Source organism: Pezoporus flaviventris, unplaced genomic scaffold (assembly GCF_033815535.1).
Source record: "Pezoporus flaviventris isolate CSIRO_AGI_PZ_B2104156 unplaced genomic scaffold, CSIRO_AGI_Pfla_v1 ptg000017l, whole genome shotgun sequence".
Classification (NCBI taxonomy): Eukaryota; Metazoa; Chordata; class Aves; order Psittaciformes; family Psittacidae; genus Pezoporus; species Pezoporus flaviventris.
Genome location: NW_026892565.1, coordinates 1,237,495 through 1,259,983, shown reverse-complemented (window position 1 = coordinate 1,259,983; position 22,489 = coordinate 1,237,495). Strand labels below are relative to the sequence as shown.

Below are 22,489 nucleotides of genomic sequence, written 5' to 3'. Positions count from 1 at the left end.
GAGGCGGCTCCAGGCAGAGCAGTGCCCGTGAGGAGCGATCCTGAGGGGAGCGGCGCGGGTCCCGTACGGGCTCGCCTAGTGCAGGTCCCAGACCTCGCAGAGCAGCGGGGTCAGCCGCGGGTCCCTGGTTCTCCGCGTCACCAGCACCTCCGCGTGGGTGTGGTTGAGGGTGCGTAGTTCTGTGAGGCGGCCGATCAGGCGGGCGAAATGCTGGGGGTCCTCGGGATGATGGATCTTGGAGTACTTGTAGAGGAGGCCCAGGAGCGGCTCCTGCAGCTCTTCGACGTGGCGCTTGTTCCTCAGGAGCGGGCGGTCTGTGAGAGCGCGGCGAGAGAGCAGTGAGCGGGAGCGGTGCGGTTCCGCACCCGGGGGCTCGGTGGGTGAGGGCGGGCAGCGCCCGGGACGAGCCAAAGCTCGCATTACCTGAAAAGAACACCGTCGTTGCTACGAGCAGGGCATATTCGGTCTCGGTCACTTTCAGGTCACCCATGCTTCTGTAGAAGTAAAACAGCGCGGTAATAAACTCCTCGGTTATACCTGATAAATAAAATAACCAGAATGTTACTTCCATGCAGAAACAGGCACTGCTGTTATGAATGGTCTTTGCCCTAATCTAAGGCTCCAGGCTGTTCTATTGCATGAAATCGTCAGCAAACGTGGTGAAAACAATGTTGATTCCTAAAGTAGTAACAGAAGTTGTATTGCAGTTGTGCAGCTTTTGATATATACAGCTCAAGGCTTTATCTTAGGATGTAAGCAAATGAACCTCTGCCTTCCACGAGGATGTAGTGCCTGTCCGTGTAACAGCATCTTGAGGGAATGGAGAGGAAGAGGAGAAGAGAATGAGCAGTGGCCACACCAACTATTGCTCCGTATGACTGAGAACAGGGCCAGCAGAGTAAGACTCCCAGGTATTTTGATTCTGAGACCTTCATTACCTGTGGTAGTAGTGGAAGTTGGACTCTCTTCACTGTGAGACATTTCCGTGGAGTAAATGTTGTTTCTATCAAGGTTTTGAATGTGACAGTATGTTGCATGATCAGAAAGCCTTACGTGACCTGGAACAAGACAGGTGACAGCTCCCAGATAAGTTTAATGTGACTGTAAATGTATTTCTGCATCGGCTTTTCAAATATATACACAAAAATGTGTGAACTTGTCCCAGAAGCATACAGGCAGAAAAAAAATTGTTCTTTTTATTATCCAGCACTAAGTTCATTGGTTGCATTACTGTTGGTCAAAGTCTCTTGACACAGCATCTAATACATCATTAATATAGCTAATATCATCCATCCACCCAACAACTTGTGCTAGCACTCAAAAATGTTGCTCTTTATTTGTAACTAATGGGAGGGAAACAGAGATTCAGTTGATTTTTATTTTATTTTACTGATCTTTGGGGATAAAAAGCCAATAGAAGGTACATAAGCATAACTGGCACTATTGTTAAGTACCAGTACAGTTGAATAGGAAATTATTTCAGTCAGTTAAAATGAATGGAAGTTGTTTCAAATTGGCAGCACCTCCTCCCGGTGTTAGTACAAAGCTTGTCAGTCAAACTTACTTTCACTTGTTGATGGTTGGCATTCACTGATTCTTTGGTTGTATATTTGGGCTGAACGCAAAAACATCGCCTCAACTGTTGACCCTTTTAGCAGCGCAATCTGATCTTCACTAGCTAAACTTTCAAATCCTGCAGCGAAAGATACATGTTAAGAATCAAGGAAGCCTGTGGCTGCCTTTAAGCAAAATTTCTTCTTAATAGCTGGTTAGATATAAGGAAGAAGTTCTTCACGTGTGCTTACACCTAGTACCTTTTAAATTTGCAACATCACTTAGTGATTGTGGATATTTATACTTCTTATTCATTAGTATCTGATCTTTTAAAAAATTACGTTCATCTTTTGACAAGCTTATTGTCTGCACTTAGAATTCAAGAGTAAAGGAACTTTATTGATTCTTTTGTTTGTCCTGATCAAAGCAGGGTAGGAAAAGAGCTTATCTGTTCTTTCAGATCTGTTCCACAGTAGTGCGAAATTACATCAAATATCTGCTTTAGACATGCTGATTGGCTTTTCTCAGTAAGTTTTACAACCTAGAGTAGTGAAAGAATTATCACCCTCCCAGCCAAATGTTTGTCAACTTCACACTGAAATTTAATTGCATGTTCCCTTGTCCTTTATTAAAGGAAAATACGAATAGGAGCTGCTTAGTCCCTCCTGTGCTGTGTTTTCCTTTGAAGGAACATCTGGTTTTTTCTTTGATTATGATAAATTGCAAACTGAACTGGATTTCAGAATGTGTTGAAATAGTAATTCACTCAGGATGGTAGTTTGAAGTCCATGTACTTTCGGAAAATGTCTCCATGTCAGAAAAAGAAAAATCTAATCCTAGCAAGCTTTTGAAGTGAATCCTTCTAATGTGTCCTTCTGACAAGTAAATGGTAACCCTGATCATTAGATTTGGAAGAAAAACTGGTCAGTGGAATGAGAGTTTTCTTAAAGCCTGTGGTATTCTCGGATTCATGCCATCTGTATAGTTCCTGTCTCTTGGGAAGAAAAGGAGTCACACTGTTCTGCAATATTTCCCAAAGGAAGAAACTTGCCTGGAAGTCTTTTTGTGAAATCCACTAGCACTTGTACATGGATGACTGCTGTCTCGGAGAGATAGAGAAAACTTTCCTCAGGACTTGCAGTTTCCTGCAGCTGCATGAAAGAGCATTTAGACATCTGATATAACCAGGGTGCAGTGCTTAGGATAACAACTTAGCAACACAGGTTGATTGTTCTGTGTACATACAAACTTCTTTGCTTCCTCCAGGGGAATTGTGTATTTTTGGTGTGCTGCTACGATGTGGTCCAGAAGCTGATGCTCCCTTGGAGTAAGTTCCATCTTCTCTGGGATCTGTTAAAAAAAAAAATATAAACCAATGAGGTGATAATGACTTGAGGCAAAAATAAATGATAAAAAGAGATCTTTTAAATAGAAAAATATCCCACTTTTCCAGATCTTGTTGTAGATGATACATGTCTACTATTCAGCCCCTCATCTTCCAGCTTTATATTGTAAAGAAAACTGCTCTTCTGTTTGAAATTCTTTCTGAGCCGCTTTGACTTGCACTGTACTTCAGTCAGCAAACCTGTGAGGCATGGAAGTGTGTGTCAATATGTGTATTTTCAAATAATTACAATTTGAAATAATCACTTATTAATGGAGCTAACACAAGTCTTTCATCACAGAAGCAGTCACCTATAAGGAACTAACTATGCTTGCTAGAGAATATGGCAACGTGTTATTCATTAAATGACTTAGTGTTTAGTATCCTCCAAAGGCCTGAATGTTTGCAGGTTTCTTGCTTGTGGCTCTGTGATAAAACATAAGAATTTTTCATGAAGACTATAATAATAACTTCTAAGCACAAAAGCACATCTGATAGGCTTCCTACTGCCCTGTCAAGGTTCAGGGTATTTAGCTGTCTCTGGTTAGTGCTTTCTTGTAATGTCTTTGAATAGCCTCTTAACTTAAGGAGATACTTCTCGAGCACTGGTGGTTTCTGCAAATAAAGATGCTACAGGTGCCACAGACTCCAAAGTTCAATCTTCCTACAGCTAAATGAGTTTTAGAACAACACCATTTAGCTTTGATGAGGAAAAGGGATTTGCTTTGGAAAAGGTTTTATGGAGTTGATGAGTAAAGGAGCCAGCTTGGAAGGAGCACTTACATTCTGCTAGCATTCCCACAGCTTTACACTTCTTCAGGCGACATTCCTGACACTTCCTTCGCATGTACATGTCCATTTCACAGTGACCACCATTCTTGCATCGATACACTGCATTTTTGGTTATGCTGCGTCGAAAGAAGCCTGCAGACAAGGATCGGGTTATGACTGAACGAATTTATCTCTAAGGAGCTTCATCTCATAATGAGTTAAAGAAGTAAATGCTTTTTGGGGTTTTGTTTGTTTATTTTACAATGGAAACATTACCTTGATTTGACATTTGCTTTTTTAGCGACACAGTTATGTCTTGTACTTTCTGGTGAATATTAATTGCTGTGTTCCTTACCTGGTTAAGACAGCCCCCACATAGCAAGTTAAAATCAGTAGCAAGTAATTATTACTTGGGTTTATTTCATTTTAAAAATAAGTAAAGTTAGTAACACTGACATAAATCTACAATAAATGGGCATCAGAAAATCAGCGGCTGCTTAAACTGACACTATTCTAGTGAACAATCAATGCAAAAATGAAATGCTCCTATTAAACAGACACTGTGAAAGCATTTTTTCAAAAAATGGTATAAAATGGGAATCTGGAGTAAGCATCTTAGATAAAAGGTTTCTTTGGTAAATTAAAATCCTCTGTAGAAACACCAGCTTAAAAAACAATGAAAATCTGTTCATTTAAATCACAGATGTGGAACACTGTTGAGCACTGTGGGCCCAGGGTCCTGCCTAAGATACAGATCAGCCTGTTTTCTTCTTACCTTTGCAGCCTTCACAGGTAAGTGCATTGTAGTGATAGCCTGAGGCCTTGTCACCACACACCACACACAGCTCCTCCTGTCCCTTCATGCTGAAAGAAGAGTGGTTTAATCTTGGCCGTTTTAATGCTTGGTATCCACATCCATCATCCATATGGGATGCTATGAAAGGGGGTTTGCTTAATTCACAGCTGCTGATGACACACTGCCCATCACTGTACTGAGAGTCCAGGCTGTACATGCTGTACTGGGAGTGGGAAGGTTGGGACTGTAATACTGGAGGAGGAATTTGAGCTGTTGAGTATTGGCAATAAGGAGTAGTCTGAAAATCAGTGTCTTGCAGCTGATAGTTGATGTGCTCTGGCAGAACATCTAGATACAGAAGAAATTGGAAATGAAATAAAAAACTAAACTATGTCTACATCAGCTACTTAAAAGTCTTAAAATGTTTTATAGATTAAAAATTTAATAACAAATTATAGAGGAACACATTTTCAGAAGAAGAGTCTGATAATTTCGTTTTAAATGTGCTACCCGTAACGTTTTTAACTAGAATGTTAGATGTAGTAGAAATGGCTTGGTAACAGTTTGGGCCATGTCATGTGGGTGCCAGTAGATTCTTACTAGGACATAATTACCACTTGTCAACTGATGGTATTAATGGTTGTTTTTATTAGTTGGCCACATTACAGAATATTTCCCATAAGCAAGTGAAGTGTTTGTTACAGATACGTATATCATGCGTAATTCTGGAAGTGTTGCACAAGAGTCTGAGCAGCATGGTCCAGAAATTAGAGGGGTTAAAATTAATATGACAGGAGACTTAAAGTTGAAATTCAGTTGAGTGAAAAGCAGAGGCTTGCTTTATTTAGCATTTTTCCACTTATAATCCCTTACAATTAAGTTTTATCTTGGCAAAATATAGGTACAGAATTATGAAGAGTGCTTCTTCCTGCCTTTCTGTTGATAATTTTATCCACCCTTCCTTAAATACACACAGCTATACAGAAGAAAGCTTGTGCAACATGCATCATATTTCAGTCTTCCTTTGGAATTGTAAATCTCTGTAAATACAAATTGGAAGTTTGTTGTGGGTTTATTTGGGGTTGGTTTTGGTTTGTTTTTTAAGCAGTCTGGAGGGTTTTTTTAATGGGCTTTGGGTACTATTTTTCCTCTTCCATAATCAAATTAGTTATTGCAATTATATAAGATATAGAATAACCATTATCTATTTATAATGTGTCTGGAATACTGCAATAAACCTTCTATCTTCTTCATGCAAGTCAAAGGGAGACAGCAGCAGTAATGTTTATGTGGAATGATCAGTCAGCATGATTGTGTTGTGTACCAAATCTGTCTGAGCACATGCTAATACTTTTCAATTTCAGTGTGAGCTTGATAGACAAACGTGTAGTTTTTAAGAGCTTGTAAAGACAAACTAAAATGAAGAAAATAATAGGCATTCCCACAGATGTTCATTTTCTATACTGCTTTTTCATAATACGGAAGTTTTGCTTTTACTCACCATAATACTGGATGGGCTCAGGCAGGCAATACCCATCCGGTACAGTGACAAATGTATTTGCCATGTTCTGCTCCCAGCTGTGCTGTTTCTTTCACTTGCTATGTCATAGACTTTCAGAGGGCAACCTAGAGAAATGGAAAAGTAAGAGAAATAATCGTGCGAGAAAGAACTGCTGGATAGGGTTAGCTACAGAGCTAAACCCAGAAAACTCCAGAATATGGAACATTTTCAGATCATAAGAAAATCTGTGAAGTCACATAATACTTTCAAAGAGGTTGCAAAATATTTCCTTTTCCTAACAGTACAGATTCAGAATAGAGAACATTCCTAAATGTGCAAGTTATAGTTAGAACTGTTTTGCTCTGAATTTTACACAAAACCATGTGGAGGAATCAGACTGATCATTGGTAAATTTTCTAGTTCAGGAAGAGATTAGAAGGAGCTTTGCTGGATAGAGAAAACTTGCTTCCAGAATGAGTTCAGGCATTTGCACTGATGTGGATGTGGTGGATGTTCTGTTTCTTCACAAACATGGGCTTTTAGTGAATTTGCTTCATTCACTTCTTCGTCAAACCTGAAGTAAATAGAAGAAAACAGCCTGGAAAGGCCAGAATAGAATATCTTCTTCCTCACATAAATACTCTTTTATGCAGTAAAAGTCAGCTTTGCCTCATTTAAGCACTGCCTGATTTACATTTAAGAGCCTGTATTCCTTAAAAAGTAAAAAGCATCCTGTGAAGACCAAAACACATCAATTTCCTATAGGATGTATTACCCTCTAGAGAGCTTTTCTCTTCCCCTTGGTTAGTGAAGGAGCCTGGGCTACACTTGGATGCTTTGACTTTCACTGTAAGGAAGTGTACTTCTTGAAAGACACACACCCCTTCCCCTCAATCTGGACTGATCTCTGGAACTGAACACTTTCTGTTCATGTTGTTAGCAGAAGGTGAAAAGATGCAGTGAGGCTGGAATGCTGGGGGGTTTTTTGTTATCTCTGTTAGTAAATATTTGTTTGAGAAAGAAGTGACTCACTGAATCATGAGGTCCTTATCAGTTAGATCAGTTTGGCCTGGGCAAAGTCTACATTTTTCCCCAAAAATGTGTATTTGCTTAAGAAACATGCTTCTGGGATCCAGTAGTTCTTTAAATAAAGATAATAGAAGAAGATATAGAAGCTAATATAAAATGACACCAATCCAGTCTGAAAAGTATTATATTGGAAGTATGAAGTACATATGGCCAAACACAAGGTGGTGTTTTGATAAAATATTCTAAATCTTGGAAGCAGACTTTGATTAGGCAAAGTTCCCTCAACTTCAATATTGTATTAGGAACAGATTTGAGGATTTAGACCTTCTTACCGATTTTTTCTGGCTAACAAAAGTTATCAGTTGCAACCACAGAATTCACAGCTTAGAACAAGACTTCATAAATTAAAATTCTTAAATTAAGAGAACGTTATAGCAGTATTAATAGTAAATCCAGTAGTTATTTGAAGAATGCTATACTGTCCTGAAACAAGAGTAATGGTCATGCTTGCATAAGAATGCCACTGTTTCATTTTCTGACACTCTAGAATTCACTGTTAACAAATTTGTTTTCCTGATATAAAATTGCATTGGGCTTTTTAAAACAAAAAAATAAAGATCAGATTAAGATGTGTAAAGTAGGAACTTAATTTTCTAGGACAGGATAAGTTTTGTTTATTTCTAAGATTGACTGTTGTAGTCATGTGTTGCAACCTTTGCCTCGCCTTTTGTGTGAGTCTATTAGCAGTAGGGAAACCTCCTCCAAACTTGAGAAGCTGCTGAAGGAACAGAAGCTCAGTAGCTGTCCCTAATCTCTCTCACCTCATAGGAGTGAACAGTGACCTAAAGGACACTTCTTCAGCCCACACATATGTTCAGTAATCCTTTGCCATGTAGGCAAGTAAATTCTGCACGCACACAGAGCTCAGCTCCACACTGAAGGCTGTGGGAATCCTGGACAGAATGTAGTACGTGCCTGATTGTAATTTTCAAAACATAATCACTTGGACAAAGTTGAAGTGAAGTTGGCAGAGAGCTCTGGGGGCTTAGGGCAGTTACAGTCATGCTATTTCCAAACCAAAATATTTTGTGCTCATTTTTTCTGTTAACTCAAAATACAGCTATATGTTTTGTGTAAGTGTGCTTTAAAAAGGAAGCAAAAAGAAAGAAATATGTTTGGGGGTTGGAACTAGATGATCCTTTGCAATCCTTATGATTCTGTAATTGAAGAGAAGGTTCATAAAGGTCTTTAGCTTAAAAAGAACTGAAACCAAAAGATTTTAGTAACTTGTTTCATAAAATTACAAGTAGTAACAGAGGATTAAAGTCTTTAATCTTCAGCCAGACATACTGACCTGAAAGAAAATGTCATCTGCGTAAAAGCTATTCCCTGCTTTTCCTTCTTTTCAGTTACTCCCGAGATGCTATTTCAGCTCGGTATTTTCATGTGTGAAATCCTGATGGGGAGTGTGTCATATCTGTTTGGTTTCAATTTTAAAAGTCTCTGTAAGTGTGTAAGTGGAGTTATGGGTTTTTTCCCTTTTTTCCCAGACGATGAGTCCTAGGCTGTAGGTTGCTTAAGCACGTTTGAAAATGTTCCACTTTTCCAAGTTTAGTTTTGACAATAATCAGTCTTCTGAACTACTAATGTTCAATATAAACTGGAGTGGATGTTGATTCAAAGGGTTGATTACCTGTCTAATACAGAAATTCACCAACATTCAGTTCTTAGTCCTGCCCTAATGACTTCTCAGTTTATCAAAGAAGATGGAAGCCAGTAAAGAAAACAAAACAAAACCCAATAATCAATAAAAGTAATATAGAATGACAAAGCAGACACTTAACAGAATGTACACGTTCAGACTGGAACGTACAGTACATGTATCCATTTTTATTTATGGTGAAAGATGTTTTTACTATTTCTATTGCTCTAAAATACAGTATTATAAAGTAACATATTAACTTATCAAATTTGTTAACATGCAAAATCTACTTGTAGAAGAGGCTCTGGGGCGTCTTTTAAGAGGTATGTATTGACAGTACTTCAACTGTTATAGTAAATATTTTGACAGTTGAGTCATAGGGAAATTTCTTGTTTACTGGGAATTTTAGGAACTCAAGCTGAAGGTCTCCAACATTTATTTAACACACCTTGTGGTACATTACTAATCATGCACTGGAGCCAGATAGCATGTTTCAGTCTCGGTGTTAAATCGCTGCACTCTTTTTGCTTCTGGAAAGCATAACTTAGTTTTTTCATTTGTGAAATTTAAACCAAAACCTGAAACAAATGATAACTGAGCACAGTTGGTGTCAATATGCTTGCTCCCGGATGAGCTATTCAGTTTCACTCAAGCAATTCAGCAATCACTGATTACTGTCATTAAAGAATTCTTTCACAGCATAAGTTGTAGGATCACTTGATTCATCCTGTATGCAGCTTACATACATTATTAAGATTATATCTGTTTCTCCCAGTTTTAATGTTCCAAGAAGCTCCCCAAAGCTGCTGTTTGAAGAAATCCCACTTTTCCTTGTCATATAATCACCATAATAGGAATTGACTTATTTCACTAATGGACTGTGTTGGAATTATCTTATTGTCCTTTGGAATTGCTACCCCATGAACAATTATTTCAAAGGTATCATCTTTATATATTGTAAAATAAGAGGTTAGAGGTTGTTTGGAACTTAGTGTTTTCCAGGTACTTTGGGGAAGGGAAACAGATAATGGAATTTAAAAGTCATTTTACTTCACTCTGGATGTCAAATGAAGAACTGCTGGAACAAATTCTTGTCAGTAGGATGCCAAATTTAAAAGCCTCTTCTATTTTCATTTAGTCAGATGTTTAAAGGGGGAAAAAAGGAAGGAAAAAGAAGAAAAAAGCCCAATGCTTGAAATATTTTCACATGGCAAATTGATTTATGGCCAGAGCAACAATTTATAATCCCAGAGCAGTCAGGGAAGTACATGAAATACTCACGGTAGTTGCAGAATTTCTGGCTCCCAGAGCTGAGTCCGTGGAGCTGCAGCGCTGCTCTGAGTCTGAGTCCAGCTGGAGCAAACAGGGCCTTTTCCGTATTTATCAGTTTCTGAGCATACACAAGGCTCCAGACACTGCGCAGAGCAATGCTGCACTCAGAGACACAAACTTCCCACACAGCCTTTCCTGGGGTCGCAGCAAGGGCAGCTGCAAGTCCACATAAATCAAATAATAACTGGGTCATCAGGGACAGAGGCCATGGGACCCTCACGTCACTGCTTCCCAGAGTTCTCTGTGTCCACTTACTAAATATTCTTGGTAGAATTCTAAATTCTCCCATTTTGCTTGTTTAAGATTGCCATGTCTCTGTGTAAATGGATAATGTTCCTTTCCTGGGCAGAGAAATACTGCAGCAGTATTATTTGATTTTGGAAACACTGATGAAGTCAGGATCTCCAAACACAAACCACTCACCTGGTTCTCCCTATTCTAATTCTGACACACCTGAGCTGATGCAGTCAGCACAAGGCTCATGTGCTCCCATAACAGACCACAACTGTTAGCAACTTCTGTTGCTGCTACTTCTGCAAAATTTCATTCTTAAACCCCCAAGTATTTCCATTCTTAATAATTTCTCATACATGAATCATTATGATCTGAGGTTTTGCTCATTTCCTAGATAAAGTATGTGATCTTTGGTAGGGCATTTTCTTGTTAGGTATCATGTCATTACGCTTGCTCCCCAACATGATGTACGGAAGGTTAGATGCAAACATACTACTTCCAGAAGGGTGTCACTTTTCTTCTGTGGAAGAACAATTCTTGATTTATATTAGGAAAACCTGGGTGTGTTGTAGACTTCATGGAATTAGGTGTCAAAGGGAAAAACTCAGTCCATGTTGGTTATCTTACTGCAAAGTCACTTAAAATAGTCTTTAGGGACAATAGGTTTTCATGGCATAGCAAGCTAATATTACCCTTCAGAGTTACATTTGTATTCCATAGGCTCCAGAGAAGAGCATGCTACTGATTTCCACACAGTCTGTCACCATTTAGGAATCTCCTAGTCTTTGGAGGTGAATGGTTGAGTCTCACTTTCAGGATCAAAAAAGATTGACTCATGGGTGTTGTTTGAGCATCTTACAGGGCTTTTTGAGCTTTCAAATGCCCGACATTGATGATATGTGGTGACAGAGGGCTGGAATGTACTGTTTACACAGTACAGACAAAGATAATGAGCTTTTAAGTTTCATTATGATCAGCATTTGTCTTTCTGGTAAAAGCAGCCTTATACAGCAATTTACTAAGACATCACAAAAACTTCAGTAGTAACAGTGAAGACGTTACAATTGTTAGAACTCGGATTTCTTTTGCAGCAGTGTCTTTCACATACACCACTGGCTTTTCATCCAGTTTTTCAGCCTTTCCCATGAAAGTTGGAAAAACAAGCAGGGGTTTGTGAACTATTTCCTTTACCTTTTAATACTACTGACTTTTTTTTAGTACCTTTTCTGATATGATACCTTATTGGTAAGCTGGTCAAATGTGCCTGAGGGACACGGGCATTTAAAGCCTATTGCCTTCAGGAAACTCAAGTCTGAAGCTCAGGTTTTTAGAAGGTAACTAATCCCCCTTCTGTCCGTATAATAAACCCTAGTGGATTCAGAATAAATTCAATTTCTAAAATAAGAATATAGGAACCTAAAACTTAGTCATAGTAGAAATCAAGTGCAGTGCCACATTAAGCATTAGCCTGTGGGCATTTGCTCCAACCCACATGCTGTCCAGTCATGCAGTGATTCACACCAAGTTACTGATCCACGTTAAATACATACATTTATATTATTTTAACAGGCCCCTTCTCCTATTCGAAAGTTTGTGTGACAATAAAAACGGGAGACCTGAAAGCCCACTACAGTCACACAAAGAACTGGTTAAAGGAAGTCATATCTACTCCAGCTGGAGCTTCTCTACATAACTGACCTGCTTGGCTTCATCTGGTATTGGATTGTTTACATAACTTCAGTAATTAACCACTATCAGCCTCATTAATGAAACATAAACCACCTCTTCTGCTCATTTATAAAGCACTTGTCAAACAAAACTTAAACAAAGGGCACAATCTCAACAAAGTAACAGCCCTTCAGAAGCTCCTGAGGCTCTGACTACCAGTCCTGACAGTCACTTTGTTGTTGTTTGTCAGTAAGAATGAAACAGAAGCCATGGCATTGTATATTGCTTTTGGCTAACTCTCCACAAAAACATCTGAGTTCTGTCACAGGAGGGCAACGATGCCTGGACAACTATTTTGGCCATTTCAGTACAAAATCCTGATGTTCCAGCTCATTACTGTAAATCATTAAATGATGAAAGCGAGAGTCAAATACTAAACTGGGAGCCTTTGGAAAACTATTTGCTAATTGCAAATAACAACATTGTTGTTATATGTGAGTTAAAGGTTATATTGAAATACAGATTATATCCTATCATCCGGGGATTAAGTTAGTAAACTTTCGGAACAATATTAAAGAAAGTTGAGCTTTAACGAAACAGCTGAGGTTCTAAAATGTTCCTTTACCTATTTTTGTTTTAGAGAAATGTTTCAGAGGCATAAAATAGACTGGTAGACAAATAGATAGCATGAAAAAGTAGTCCAAGAGCCACATGCACTTACAATCTATTAAGGAGCTCATGGAAAACCTGCAAACTTTTGTTCACCCTCTTCTGGATTATTTATTAATCTTCAAAAGGTGCGGTGGTTCTGGCACTGTTGGGATGTTCTTCATGGCATGGATGAACCTAAACCCTGGGTGAGAGAAGGCACAAAGCCTCCTGACTTAGCACTTCTGCATGTTGGTGTGCATTCCTGGCTTTAACAAGAGAAAGATTTATTTTAATGGGATGTGTACCTGTTGAACATGGTGGGTTCAGTTGTTGGATCACATGTTCTGAGAATCTGTAGGTACAGCAAAGAGAAGATAAATTCTGAACCTCATTTCCAAAAAGCAGAATATCTTGACATTATGTATTAAGCATTCCAGAATAATTATTGTGGAATCCCTTGGTCAGCATTTTATCAGCAGTGGAGTCTTGCTGCTGAGAGATTTAAAAAGCTGGATATATCAATTTATCAGCGATAATGTTTTCCCATTTTTCTAGCCTGGATTTCATCTTAAGGACATTTGTTTTGATAGTAAAAAGAATATTAGACTCATAAACGTGAGTGCTGTGATGCAGTGGGTGACTCTTCAAGATTTATCAAAGCAGGATAATTGAGATGAACAATAAGACTGAGTTTCTGGGTAATAGTTTTTGTCACAGATGAACTCCGGGTTTATGCAGCAGTAATCCACCTGGAAGTACAGGATGGGAAGTACAAGAGGAGGATTCACTTGGCCTAATGTGCTGCAGATTTTGTGGAGGACAATATCAGTGACACTGTAACAGTAGCTGATGGTTGTGTTAACACCAGCACCAGATTCTAAAAGCCAGCAGTAAGAAGTGTTGGGGGAGTGGTGTGAGAGAGGCCTTTGCAAACAAACTGGAGCTGATGATATGTTTGGCTGTTAGACACCAAGTTTTTCAAGGAAGGACTTGTAGTGGACATGAAAGAAGCCGGTGTCTGCAGAACGATGGTGTGAGACCTGTCAGAGACTTAGCCACAAGTTCTCAAACTGTGCTGACCACACTTAGGATTAATATGATTTTACCTGAAACCCAAGAATTATCCTAGAAATTTGCCCTTTATTCTTTTATCTATTTCCAGCATTTAGATGCCACTTGGTCTGTTGCAGATGTTGCCATTTTCAGCCCATCAATTCCTCTGGGCATTATCATCCACAATTTACTCCACCTCCAGTTCCTCGGTAAGTTACGGGCATCACCTGGTGCACATTCACATCCTCTGTACTGATGCCCGAACCTGTTCCAGGTCTGGCTAGGTTTCCTTTCTACTTTCCTACTGTGAGCAAGAACCTGTTTATTCCATCACAGAAATACTATAAATACTACTTATAAAATTAAAACATAAAAATCATAAATTATTTTTCAAAGATGGCCTAGAAATGGTTTTCATGCTGTTTTGGAGAGCCTCAACATGCTTTGTTCCTGCTAGAACAAATCCATGTTCTGTTTGACAAAATACAGCCATGTGGTTAAGAGTTATTAAAAGCATTAAAACATTAACCTCTCGTACCCTCATTTTTCACTTTGTACACATACATAAGTGTTTAATCGAATTGAAGTTAAACACTAAAAAGTTTGAGAGGCCAAATTTATACATTCTCTTTAGTTTATACAGAATGGATGTGATAAGCCAAAGGAATTATAAGACACCACTACTCAGAAAAAGCTCATCCGTTGATTTAAGCTCTCTTGCTCCGTACTAGAACATCTGGTGACAAACATTCCCAGCATTTAAATCAAGGAGCTTTGTCCTACTGGGATCAGTCGGTGTCCTGGCGCCACACTAACTTATTCTACTGTCCCATGGAAGCTGAACAAATGATTCTGTGTCAAAAGATCTGCTGGAGAGGGGATGAGCTGCATCCCAGAGTGAGAACACAAGACTTAGTGCTTTGTGGCCGTAGTATAGTAGACTTAACTGATTCTCATTCTACAATTTTATTTCAAAGAGCCTGAATCCCAGAAAGGGACTACACTGGTCCTGAACTGAAAAGTCTGATAGAGCAGCGCTGCCCCTTGTCTCCTTTGCTTGTCTCTACTTGGCATGGAAGGCCAGGATGTCATCTCTAAAGCCAGGGAGAAGCGTTTATTAAATCAGGAGTATAAAGGCAAGGGCCAGGCCAGAGATTCAGACATACAATCCACATGCAGCTTCTGCTGAGGTGTAATGATCCTTCACCAGGGCTTTTGAGCAACCTGGCCTAGTTCCAACCCCCATGGCAGGGGTTGGAACTAGCAGTTGATATTTGTTGTTTTTCCAAATGTTTGTGAATTACCTGTTACAAAAAAGGAATTCTCGTAACATGTTGTCTTAACTTTGTAGTATTCTCTAACAAGAAGAAAAATAAGGAAGGCCCAGAAGGTAACACATGGTGTAAAGCATGGTCTGGACATTTAGTTCATGCAGTTTACTATAAAGGAGCATTACACTTCCCGCATTTGCAAAATCTATATCCTACTTCACTTACTAATCTGATTCTGATGAAACACTCCAAATGCAGATGCTTACTCTGTCCTCTTCTGGACTGTAGGAATGTTTTGACATTGTTGCTTATATAAAATTGTCTTACTCAGCACTTCTGCACCGGGCTTGGTGATGTCTGGGATCCCACAGAAACCTTCATCTGATAAACCACGACAGCATCCTAGTTTTTTCTTGTGTGTCTGAGTGAGTCTTGTGAGTCTTTGACTTAAGTCAAAGGGAGTGCCATGGGAACCTTATTGTTGAAAACATGATTGATAAAGTTGGTGATATAAAATAAAGGAGCTTTGTGGCTCAAAGTTACTCCAAACATCAAGGACATCACAGATCACGGACAGTAGCTTTAGTTAGCAAATAAATACCAAAGGAGCAAGTCAGCATTGCACAGCTTGTTATTTTAGCTGGAGTGGAGGATGTTTGCAGTGAAGAGGGGCACATGGGAGCATAAGATAAGCAGACAGCCCAGCAGCCCTCAGCCCAGGTTTATCATGCGCTGTCTAAGGCAGGAGTGGAGAAGATAACAGCACCCTGGGTCAGGGACACAGAATCACAGAATCAACCAGGTTGGAAAAGCCCTTTAAGCTCATCCAGTCCAACCATTCCCCAGCACTGCCAAGGCCACCACTAACCCATGGCACTTAATGGCCTCGTCTCCACGGTGTGTGAACACTTGCAGGGATGGTGACTCCAGTGCTGCCTGGGCAGCCTGTTCCAATGCCTGAGCACCCTCTGGGGAAGAAACTGTTCCTAATATCCAGCCTAAACATCCCCTGGTGCACCTTGAGGCCGTTTCCTCTTGTCCCATCCCTTGTTCCTTGGGAGCAGAGCCCAGCCCCTCCTGGCTCCATCCTTCTGTCAGGCAGTTGTAGGCAGCGATCAGGTCCCCCGAGCCTTCTCTTCTCCAGACTGAATCCCCCAGGTCCTTCAGCCCTTCCCCATCACACTTGTGCTCCAGGCCCTGCACCAGCTCCGTTGCCCTTCTCTGGCCCCGCTCCAGCACCTCAATGTCTCTCTTGAAGTGAGGGGCCCAGAGCTGAACACAGGATTCGAGGTGCGGCCTCACCAGTGCTCAGTGCAGGGAGACAATCACTGCCCTGGCTCTGCTGCCACTCTGGTGGTGATACAGGCCAGGATGCTGGGGCTTCTTGGCTGCCTGGGCACGCTGCTCTCCCATCGCGCTGGTGCGAACCGGAGCCGCTCCGCCCGGGCACCCCCGGCAGCACCGCCGCTGGGAGCCCGCATGGCCCGCGCCTCAAGCGCTCTGGGGCGGAGTGAGCGCAGGGCTGAGCTTCCGCCGCCACGATCGCGGGCGTCGACCGGGGTCCGATGGCGCTGCAGCGCCCCCCCTCCTCCTGGGAGGCATCCCGCAGCAGTAAAGAGCGCGGCGGCCCCGAGCTCCTCGTCAAGGGTCCGGCCCGGCACTGGGCCCTGGACCCGAACCCGGACCCACACACGGACCCGCCGCCTAACCGGGGGCGGAAGCGGCGGGGTCGCGCGCTGCCGGTCATGAGGCGGGCGCGGGGCTGAGGAGCCGGTCGCCATGAACTGCACCATCGAGAAGATCCTTACGGACGCGCGAACGCTGCTGGAGCGGCTGAAGGAGCACGACACCGCGGCCGAGTCGCTCATCGACCAGTCCGCCGTCCTGCACCAGCGAGTGGCCGCCATGAGAGAGGCGGGCGCGGCGTGGGCCGAGAAGGTGAGCCCAGTGTGGCGGGCGGCGGTGGGGTGGCTGCGGGGCGGCACGGGCTGACCGCCGTGTCTTCAGCAGGGCCAGGGCCCCGCGGCGGAGCGGACCGACTTGTCCCGGCTGCGGCCTCACGCGCTCCTGTCCCAGGAGAACACGCAGATACGCGACCTGCAGCGGGAGAACAGGGGTGAGTGCGGTGGCACCGGGGGCTGAGATGTGCCGGGACCCGGGGGGGATCGGGAAGGGGTGTTTGGAGCTCCCGGGGCCGTTGGGTGGTGCGCTGGGGACTGGTGGGGTGTGATGTGTGGCGGGGCCTGCCGAGGGGACCGGGGAGCGCGTCTGTTCGGCCTTCTGCCAGGGCCGCTGGGTGCCCCAGGAGGTAGCAGGAGGTGATCCTGCCCCTCTGCTCTCGTGAGACCCCACTGAGTGCAGTTCTGGTGTTCTCAACACAAGGACATGGAGCAAGTCCAGAGGAGGCCGCGAGGATGCTCAGGGGCTGGAGTACCTCCTGTATGGAGCCAGGCTGAGAACACTGGGGCTGTTCAGCCTGGAGAAGCTGCGTGGAGACCTCAGAGCAGCTCCCAGTGTCTGAAGGGGACTGCAAGGATGCTGGACAGGGACTCTTCATCAGGGACTGTAGTGATAGGACAAGGGATAATGGGTTCAGACTTAAACAGGGGAGATTTAGGTTAGATATAAGGAAGTTCTTCCTTGTGAGGGTAGTGAGGCACTGGCACAGGGTGCCCAAAGAAGTGGTGAATGCCCCATCTCTGGCAGCATTCAAGGCCAAGTTGGACAGGGCCTCAGGCCACATGGCCTTGTGGAAGGTGTCCCTGCTTGTGGCAGGGGATTGGAAGGGGATTATCCTAAGGCCCTTTCCAACTCAAACTGTTCTGTGATTGTGTTTCTATGCCTTGGAAGTGGGAACTGCTGTTGAGATGGCCCCTTGGCCTGCTAATGGCTCCAGACAGCCGATGGCCACAGGCCCGAGCCCTGGGGCTGCACTGGGAAGGGGAGTGATGGGATAGCACCAAGGAGGGGAGCAGCTGGTACAGGGAAACGGCAACAGCTGACATGGCTATGGAAAATGGCTTGTAGTTCGTGGCAATGAGATGCAGTGCTTTGCAGAGCTGTGGATCTCGCTGGAGGAGCACCAGGATGCACTGGAGCTTATCATGAGCAAATACAGAAAGCAGATGTTACAGCTGTTGCAAGGGAGAAAAAGTGAAGATGCTGAACCAGCCTTGAACGTTCACCAGGCTAATTCTTTGGTAAGGTGGGATGGGGTCAGACGGGGGCTCAAGACACCTGTTCCCTGTCTCTTGCTTTTGTACAACGTTTTTTTCCATCCAGGGAACATCTCTGCTACAAAAGACATTTTCTGAAACTCCTGTCTCTCTTTGCTGGTATTTTTTTCTATATTCCTTTTCCAGGGATAGAGTTTCCAGCAGTTAATGGTTGTAACAGTTATCACAGAGGACACTGAAAAGCACAGCCCTTTTGCAGCTGGGGTGAAGGCTTATTCTTTATGCACTAGGTCCTAAATTCCCTGTGTTAAGCGTAATGCACATGATTCTCTACAATAAAATCAAAGGCATCAGAGTTGTTACTGTTCAGGAATTTTAACAGAGGGAGAAGATCCTTCTAAATCTCTGTGAGCTGCAGTGTGTTTTATTCTTAAGAGACCATCACTCCCAAATGTTTTTAAATCTGCATACTCAGTGGCCTAAAAGTTCCCCTTCATCAGTGACTTCAGACCTCTGAGCTGTGGCTGCTGAAAAATGCTGCCTATTTTATGTTTAGGCATCTAGTAATAACATTAAATCCCCATTTAAGCTTATGAATTCAGTTAAGCATTTGTTAAGATGCATTTTTATGTGATTAGAGAATAGCAAGCTGGTTAAAGCTAGTGACATATCATATCTTGTGGGGTTTTAATCGGTATTGGAGCTAGCCTAACATGTGTTTTCCACCGATACGTGGCAACTTGTTCTCTAGTTTGTGTCACTTAGGTCTTCTGAAGTAGCTAGCTCAGCAGTGTCTTGCTTCCAGTGCTTGCTTAGGGGCATGAATTGCTCTGTTTATCATGTCCTAACATTTATACAAAGCTTCCATCATTATTCTCTGTCATTGCTTTTGTTTCACTGGGGAAAAATCTTCTGTACTTCAGATTAAATCCATGAATTTTTCTCCAGCACTTGGAGAACAGTAACAACCTTTTAATGTCTTTTTAAGGGCTAAATTCTTGCTGTAACCATCTTTCCGTTTAGGGAAAAACAAAGTAATTCTTTCTTCCCAGATTAAGTAATCCAAGGTTTTCTTGTTCCTCCAGATGTCTTTTAGATGCTCTAATCTGTTTACATATTTCCTGAATCATGGAATTTAAAACTGAATTCTTTGCTCTGGTGATATATTTATCTTCCAGAGGCAGTAGAATAACTACTGATGCTTAGAGGAAAAAGCCTCTGTCCTGTCACTTTATCTGGTATTCCCCAAAGGGCTTTGTGATAACCTTATATTTTTGTTGCGTTAAAATGCTTCAGAAATTCCAAGTTCTTAGACAGGGCTTGGAGCAAACTGCTCTAGTGGAAGGTGCCCCTGCCCGTGGCAGGGGATTGGAACTGGATGAGCTTTAAGGTCCATTCAACCCAAACCACTCTGTGACTCTATGATTCTTGCCACTTAACAGCATTTTTGTGTTTGCACATTTGAGTTCCTCTCTGAATACTGTATTTGGAAACAGAACACTCTCCAAACAGGATTTGTTGCTACATAATCAGTACCTCTTAGAACTTTTCAATGCTCTTTATATGTGTGTTGCTGAGCTTCAACAAATTCCATCTCCCAAAGGATTAGAGCTGTGTCTAGATGTGTTCTGTACAGACTGCCTCAGGAAGCTCTAGTCTGACATGGTTTACTTTCCTTGCTTGGCATCCTGCTGAAATGAAGCTGTTTACTTCACAGTTACTTAGTCATGAAACTCATTTGCCTTTATGGTCGGTGTTCTTAATTCAGTCAGGCTTTTCTAACAAAGCAATAGGAAATTTGCTGCATACTAAACTCTGTTCACATGAACCTGAATCTGTTGCCCCCAGTACCTGTCACACTTGAAATTATTTCCTTCTTGGTAAGTAAATATGCTTTATCTTGCTGTCTGATGTAATTCTCTTCGCTGTTTTCACTAATGACTCATGATGAAAAGGTACATGTTCATCTTTAAATATTATACCAGTTAGAAAGGGTTGCAGGTGCTTGGGAGGAAAGGATTAAAATTCAAAACAGGGAAATAATAAAAAATCAAGAAAATGAAAGTAATGGATTTAGAAGGGAAAAATTGCTGCTGCTTTTGCCTGAACATATTGAATATATTGCTTTTACGTCTTTCAGGAAATTGAAAGTCAAATAGACAGAATATGTGAGATGGGAGAGGTGATGAGAAAAGCTGTTCAAGTTGATGATGATCAGTTCTTTAAAGTTCAGGAGAAACTAGCTCAATTGGAGGTAAGAACAAATACAACTACTAAGGATCGAGCTTTGGGAGTGCCTAAACTCACTCTGGACTTGCATGTGTCAAGGATTTATAGCAATCAAAACTTTGGGGGTGGGGGTCAGGAAATGCAAAACACGATCTGTTAATTTTCAGGTTCTTAATGACTGTATTATGTATATTATGTCTACGCACATGTACACATGCACACATGTAGCCAGAAGCAAAATATTAGCTGTAAATGATGTAGTTCCTCTCTTGCTAGCACTGCCTTAATGCTTATGTTACAAAATCAGTTTAATTTACCTGTGGAGGAGCGGGCTATTGAAAGATGATTGTCCTTTAATTGTGAATTAGCTCATTTCTATTTCAGCAAAAATATTGATTTTGCAGCTTGAAAACAAAGAGCTGCGTGAACTATTGTCAATCAGCAAAGAATCTTTTGAGGTGGGGAGAGAAGATCTGCCTGACTGTGAAGTTTAGGTCACAAAATAACCTTATCTCCAAACCTTGACTTCAGAAACTTGTGAAACTACCCTGCAAGGATGGGGTTTGGTTTGTTCTTTCAGGTGTTTCTTTGTATGTTTGTTCTGTCTTTCAAAGTGTGGGGTTTTTTTTCTCTGCATTTTGATGAAATTACATACCGTTGATGTCAAAGGCTTTGCATTGCTGCTCCGTCTTAGTAATTGCACCATGCAGATGCTTAACTATGAAGTATTTGATTTGTACTCTTGAGTGATAGTTTATTTCCTCTCCTGTTTGTATTTTTAATGAGCTTTAGTTAATAATTCCAGCTGTGCAGATGGCACTTAGATCCACCTTGCCATTAGATAGAGAAGATAATATAGTTGTGATTATTTTGTTTGATAGAAGGAATAAGAGATTGTTCAAACCTGATGCAAATGGTAGTAACACGTTTTGCCCTGCCTGCACAAAGCAGGCGTGCAGAGCTTTTCTTTGGCTCTGAAGAGCTGACACTCAGTATTTGCCTGGGTTGACACTGTTACTTGGACAGCTGTTTAGAAGCAGGTCAACAGAACAGCAGATAGCCAAGAGAGCACTTTAGTAACTCCTCTAAGGAGCATTCTTTACCTTGTTTTAGGGGTGAAAAGCAGAGGGGACAACTCTTTCTGACACCTGTGCATTTCTGAAGGACATTTATCCAATTGATTTTGGTTGTACATGTAGCCCTGTTCCAGCTTTACCAGTGCTCCAAGTCACATGTGTACTGGCTGGCTGTGAGCTCAAGGCGTGTGCTCTAACCCTGCACAAGCATAGGGCTTTCACATCAAAGCTCTTCAGCCTCCCACTGCTTTGGACTTCAGGAAGACTGTATAATTCTGCCTCAAAACTGAACCAAAACTAACCATATAGACAGGTTTTTAGTGTTACCTGACAGGTAAGTCTAGTACCATATGTTACATAGTTATGACAGAATAATCCTGTATTGAGTGAAGTTATAGTTGTGTTATTGTAGGAATGTATCAGTATTGTGATGTTTTTAATGACATTTTTATATAAAGACTCGTCTTTCTTACCTGTGGTCAAAGAATAATCCTCCAAGAACAGTAAATATCTTGTTTCCAATATTAGTTTAATTTTTTATGCTACTTTTCCCCAGTGAGAATTTTGATAGATGCAGAAGGTGATTTATGTTCCTGTTCTTATTAAGAGACATTTTCTTGCAAAACTTTGGAATATCCAGCAAGGTTGTTTGGTAGATCTAAGGGATTTCTGTACAGGAGTAATCTTGTATATAATCCGTTTCTATTAGAAATTGTTGAAGAGGGAATAAAAGACCCCAGTGGACAGTCTTTTCTCAAGTGTGGTGTGCTTTGTGAATCCGTCTGCTCTGCATGTACCCAAACTGTTCGCCCCCTATTTTTTACCTCATCTGAATGAAATATTACAATGACCAACAGTGCTGCATTGTATCTGTTTTAGCATCATCTGAAATGCATGTGTCGAGGCGCTGGCACAGGGTGTCCAGAGAAGCTGTGGCTGCCCCATCCCTGGCAGTGCTCAAGGCCAGGTTGGACACAGGGGCTTGGAGCAAGCTGCTCTAGTGGAAGGGGTTGGGGCTGGAGGAGCTTTGAGGTCCCTTCAACCCAACCAACTCCGGGATTC

The 22,489-nt window shown here is 41.8% G+C and overlaps 2 protein-coding genes and 1 long non-coding RNA gene across 6 annotated transcripts; 2 read left to right on the top strand and 1 right to left on the bottom strand.

The window, feature by feature from the left end:
* The first annotated feature begins 13 nt into the window (after positions 1-13).
* Positions 14-13,989, top strand: LOC133270084 (uncharacterized). 3 transcript variants are annotated; one of them, XR_009743666.1, is made up of 5 exons: positions 14-63; positions 750-911; positions 4,413-4,501; positions 11,873-12,018; positions 13,785-13,989. It is a non-coding gene; the product is annotated as an uncharacterized LOC133270084 (long non-coding RNA). The 3 variants fall into 3 exon arrangements; XR_009743665.1 differs by lacking the exon at positions 11,873-12,018; XR_009743664.1 differs by lacking the exon at positions 13,785-13,989 and having other exon boundaries at positions 11,873-12,186.
* Positions 76-6,122, bottom strand: LOC133270082 (bile acid receptor-like). The gene is made up of 10 exons (XM_061454963.1): positions 6,007-6,122; positions 4,485-4,853; positions 3,722-3,862; positions 3,000-3,139; positions 2,800-2,904; positions 2,606-2,705; positions 1,565-1,693; positions 939-1,058; positions 424-537; positions 76-314 (listed from the first exon to the last, which is right to left on the bottom strand). The coding sequence occupies exons 1-10, from the start codon at positions 6,068-6,070 to the stop codon at positions 76-78; spliced, it is 1,521 nt and encodes a 506-aa protein (XP_061310947.1). The 5' UTR covers positions 6,071-6,122.
* Positions 13,990-16,618: 2,629 nt separating the features above from the next.
* Positions 16,619-22,185, top strand: SIKE1 (suppressor of IKBKE 1). 2 transcript variants are annotated; one of them, XM_061454962.1, is made up of 5 exons: positions 16,619-16,884; positions 16,957-17,062; positions 18,004-18,146; positions 20,263-20,376; positions 20,756-22,185. In XM_061454962.1, the coding sequence occupies exons 1-5, from the start codon at positions 16,726-16,728 to the stop codon at positions 20,843-20,845; spliced, it is 612 nt and encodes a 203-aa protein (XP_061310946.1). In that variant the 5' UTR covers positions 16,619-16,725; the 3' UTR covers positions 20,846-22,185. The 2 variants fall into 2 exon arrangements, with proteins under 2 accessions (XP_061310946.1, XP_061310945.1); XM_061454961.1 differs by having other exon boundaries at positions 16,954-17,062.
* The last annotated feature ends 304 nt before the right edge of the window (positions 22,186-22,489 follow it).

Excerpts from the sequence above, each read along its gene's own strand:
- LOC133270082 (XM_061454963.1), bottom strand. The coding sequence starts at position 6,070 with ATGGCAAATACATTTGTCACTGTACCGGATGGGTATTGCCTGCCTGAG. Across the intron at positions 3,140-3,721 it reads TGTGGGAATGCTAGCAGAAT|GTTTGCTGACTGAAGTACAG; the intron begins GTAAGTGCTCCT and ends CATGCCTCACAG. Across the intron at positions 538-938 it reads AACTTCCACTACTACCACAG|GTATAACCGAGGAGTTTATT; the intron begins GTAATGAAGGTC and ends TTTATTTATCAG.
- SIKE1 (XM_061454961.1), top strand. The coding sequence starts at position 16,726 with ATGAACTGCACCATCGAGAAGATCCTTACGGACGCGCGAACGCTGCTG. Across the intron at positions 17,063-18,003 it reads CCTGCAGCGGGAGAACAGGG|AGCTGTGGATCTCGCTGGAG; the intron begins GTGAGTGCGGTG and ends AGTGCTTTGCAG. Across the intron at positions 20,377-20,755 it reads AGAAACTAGCTCAATTGGAG|CTTGAAAACAAAGAGCTGCG; the intron begins GTAAGAACAAAT and ends TTGATTTTGCAG.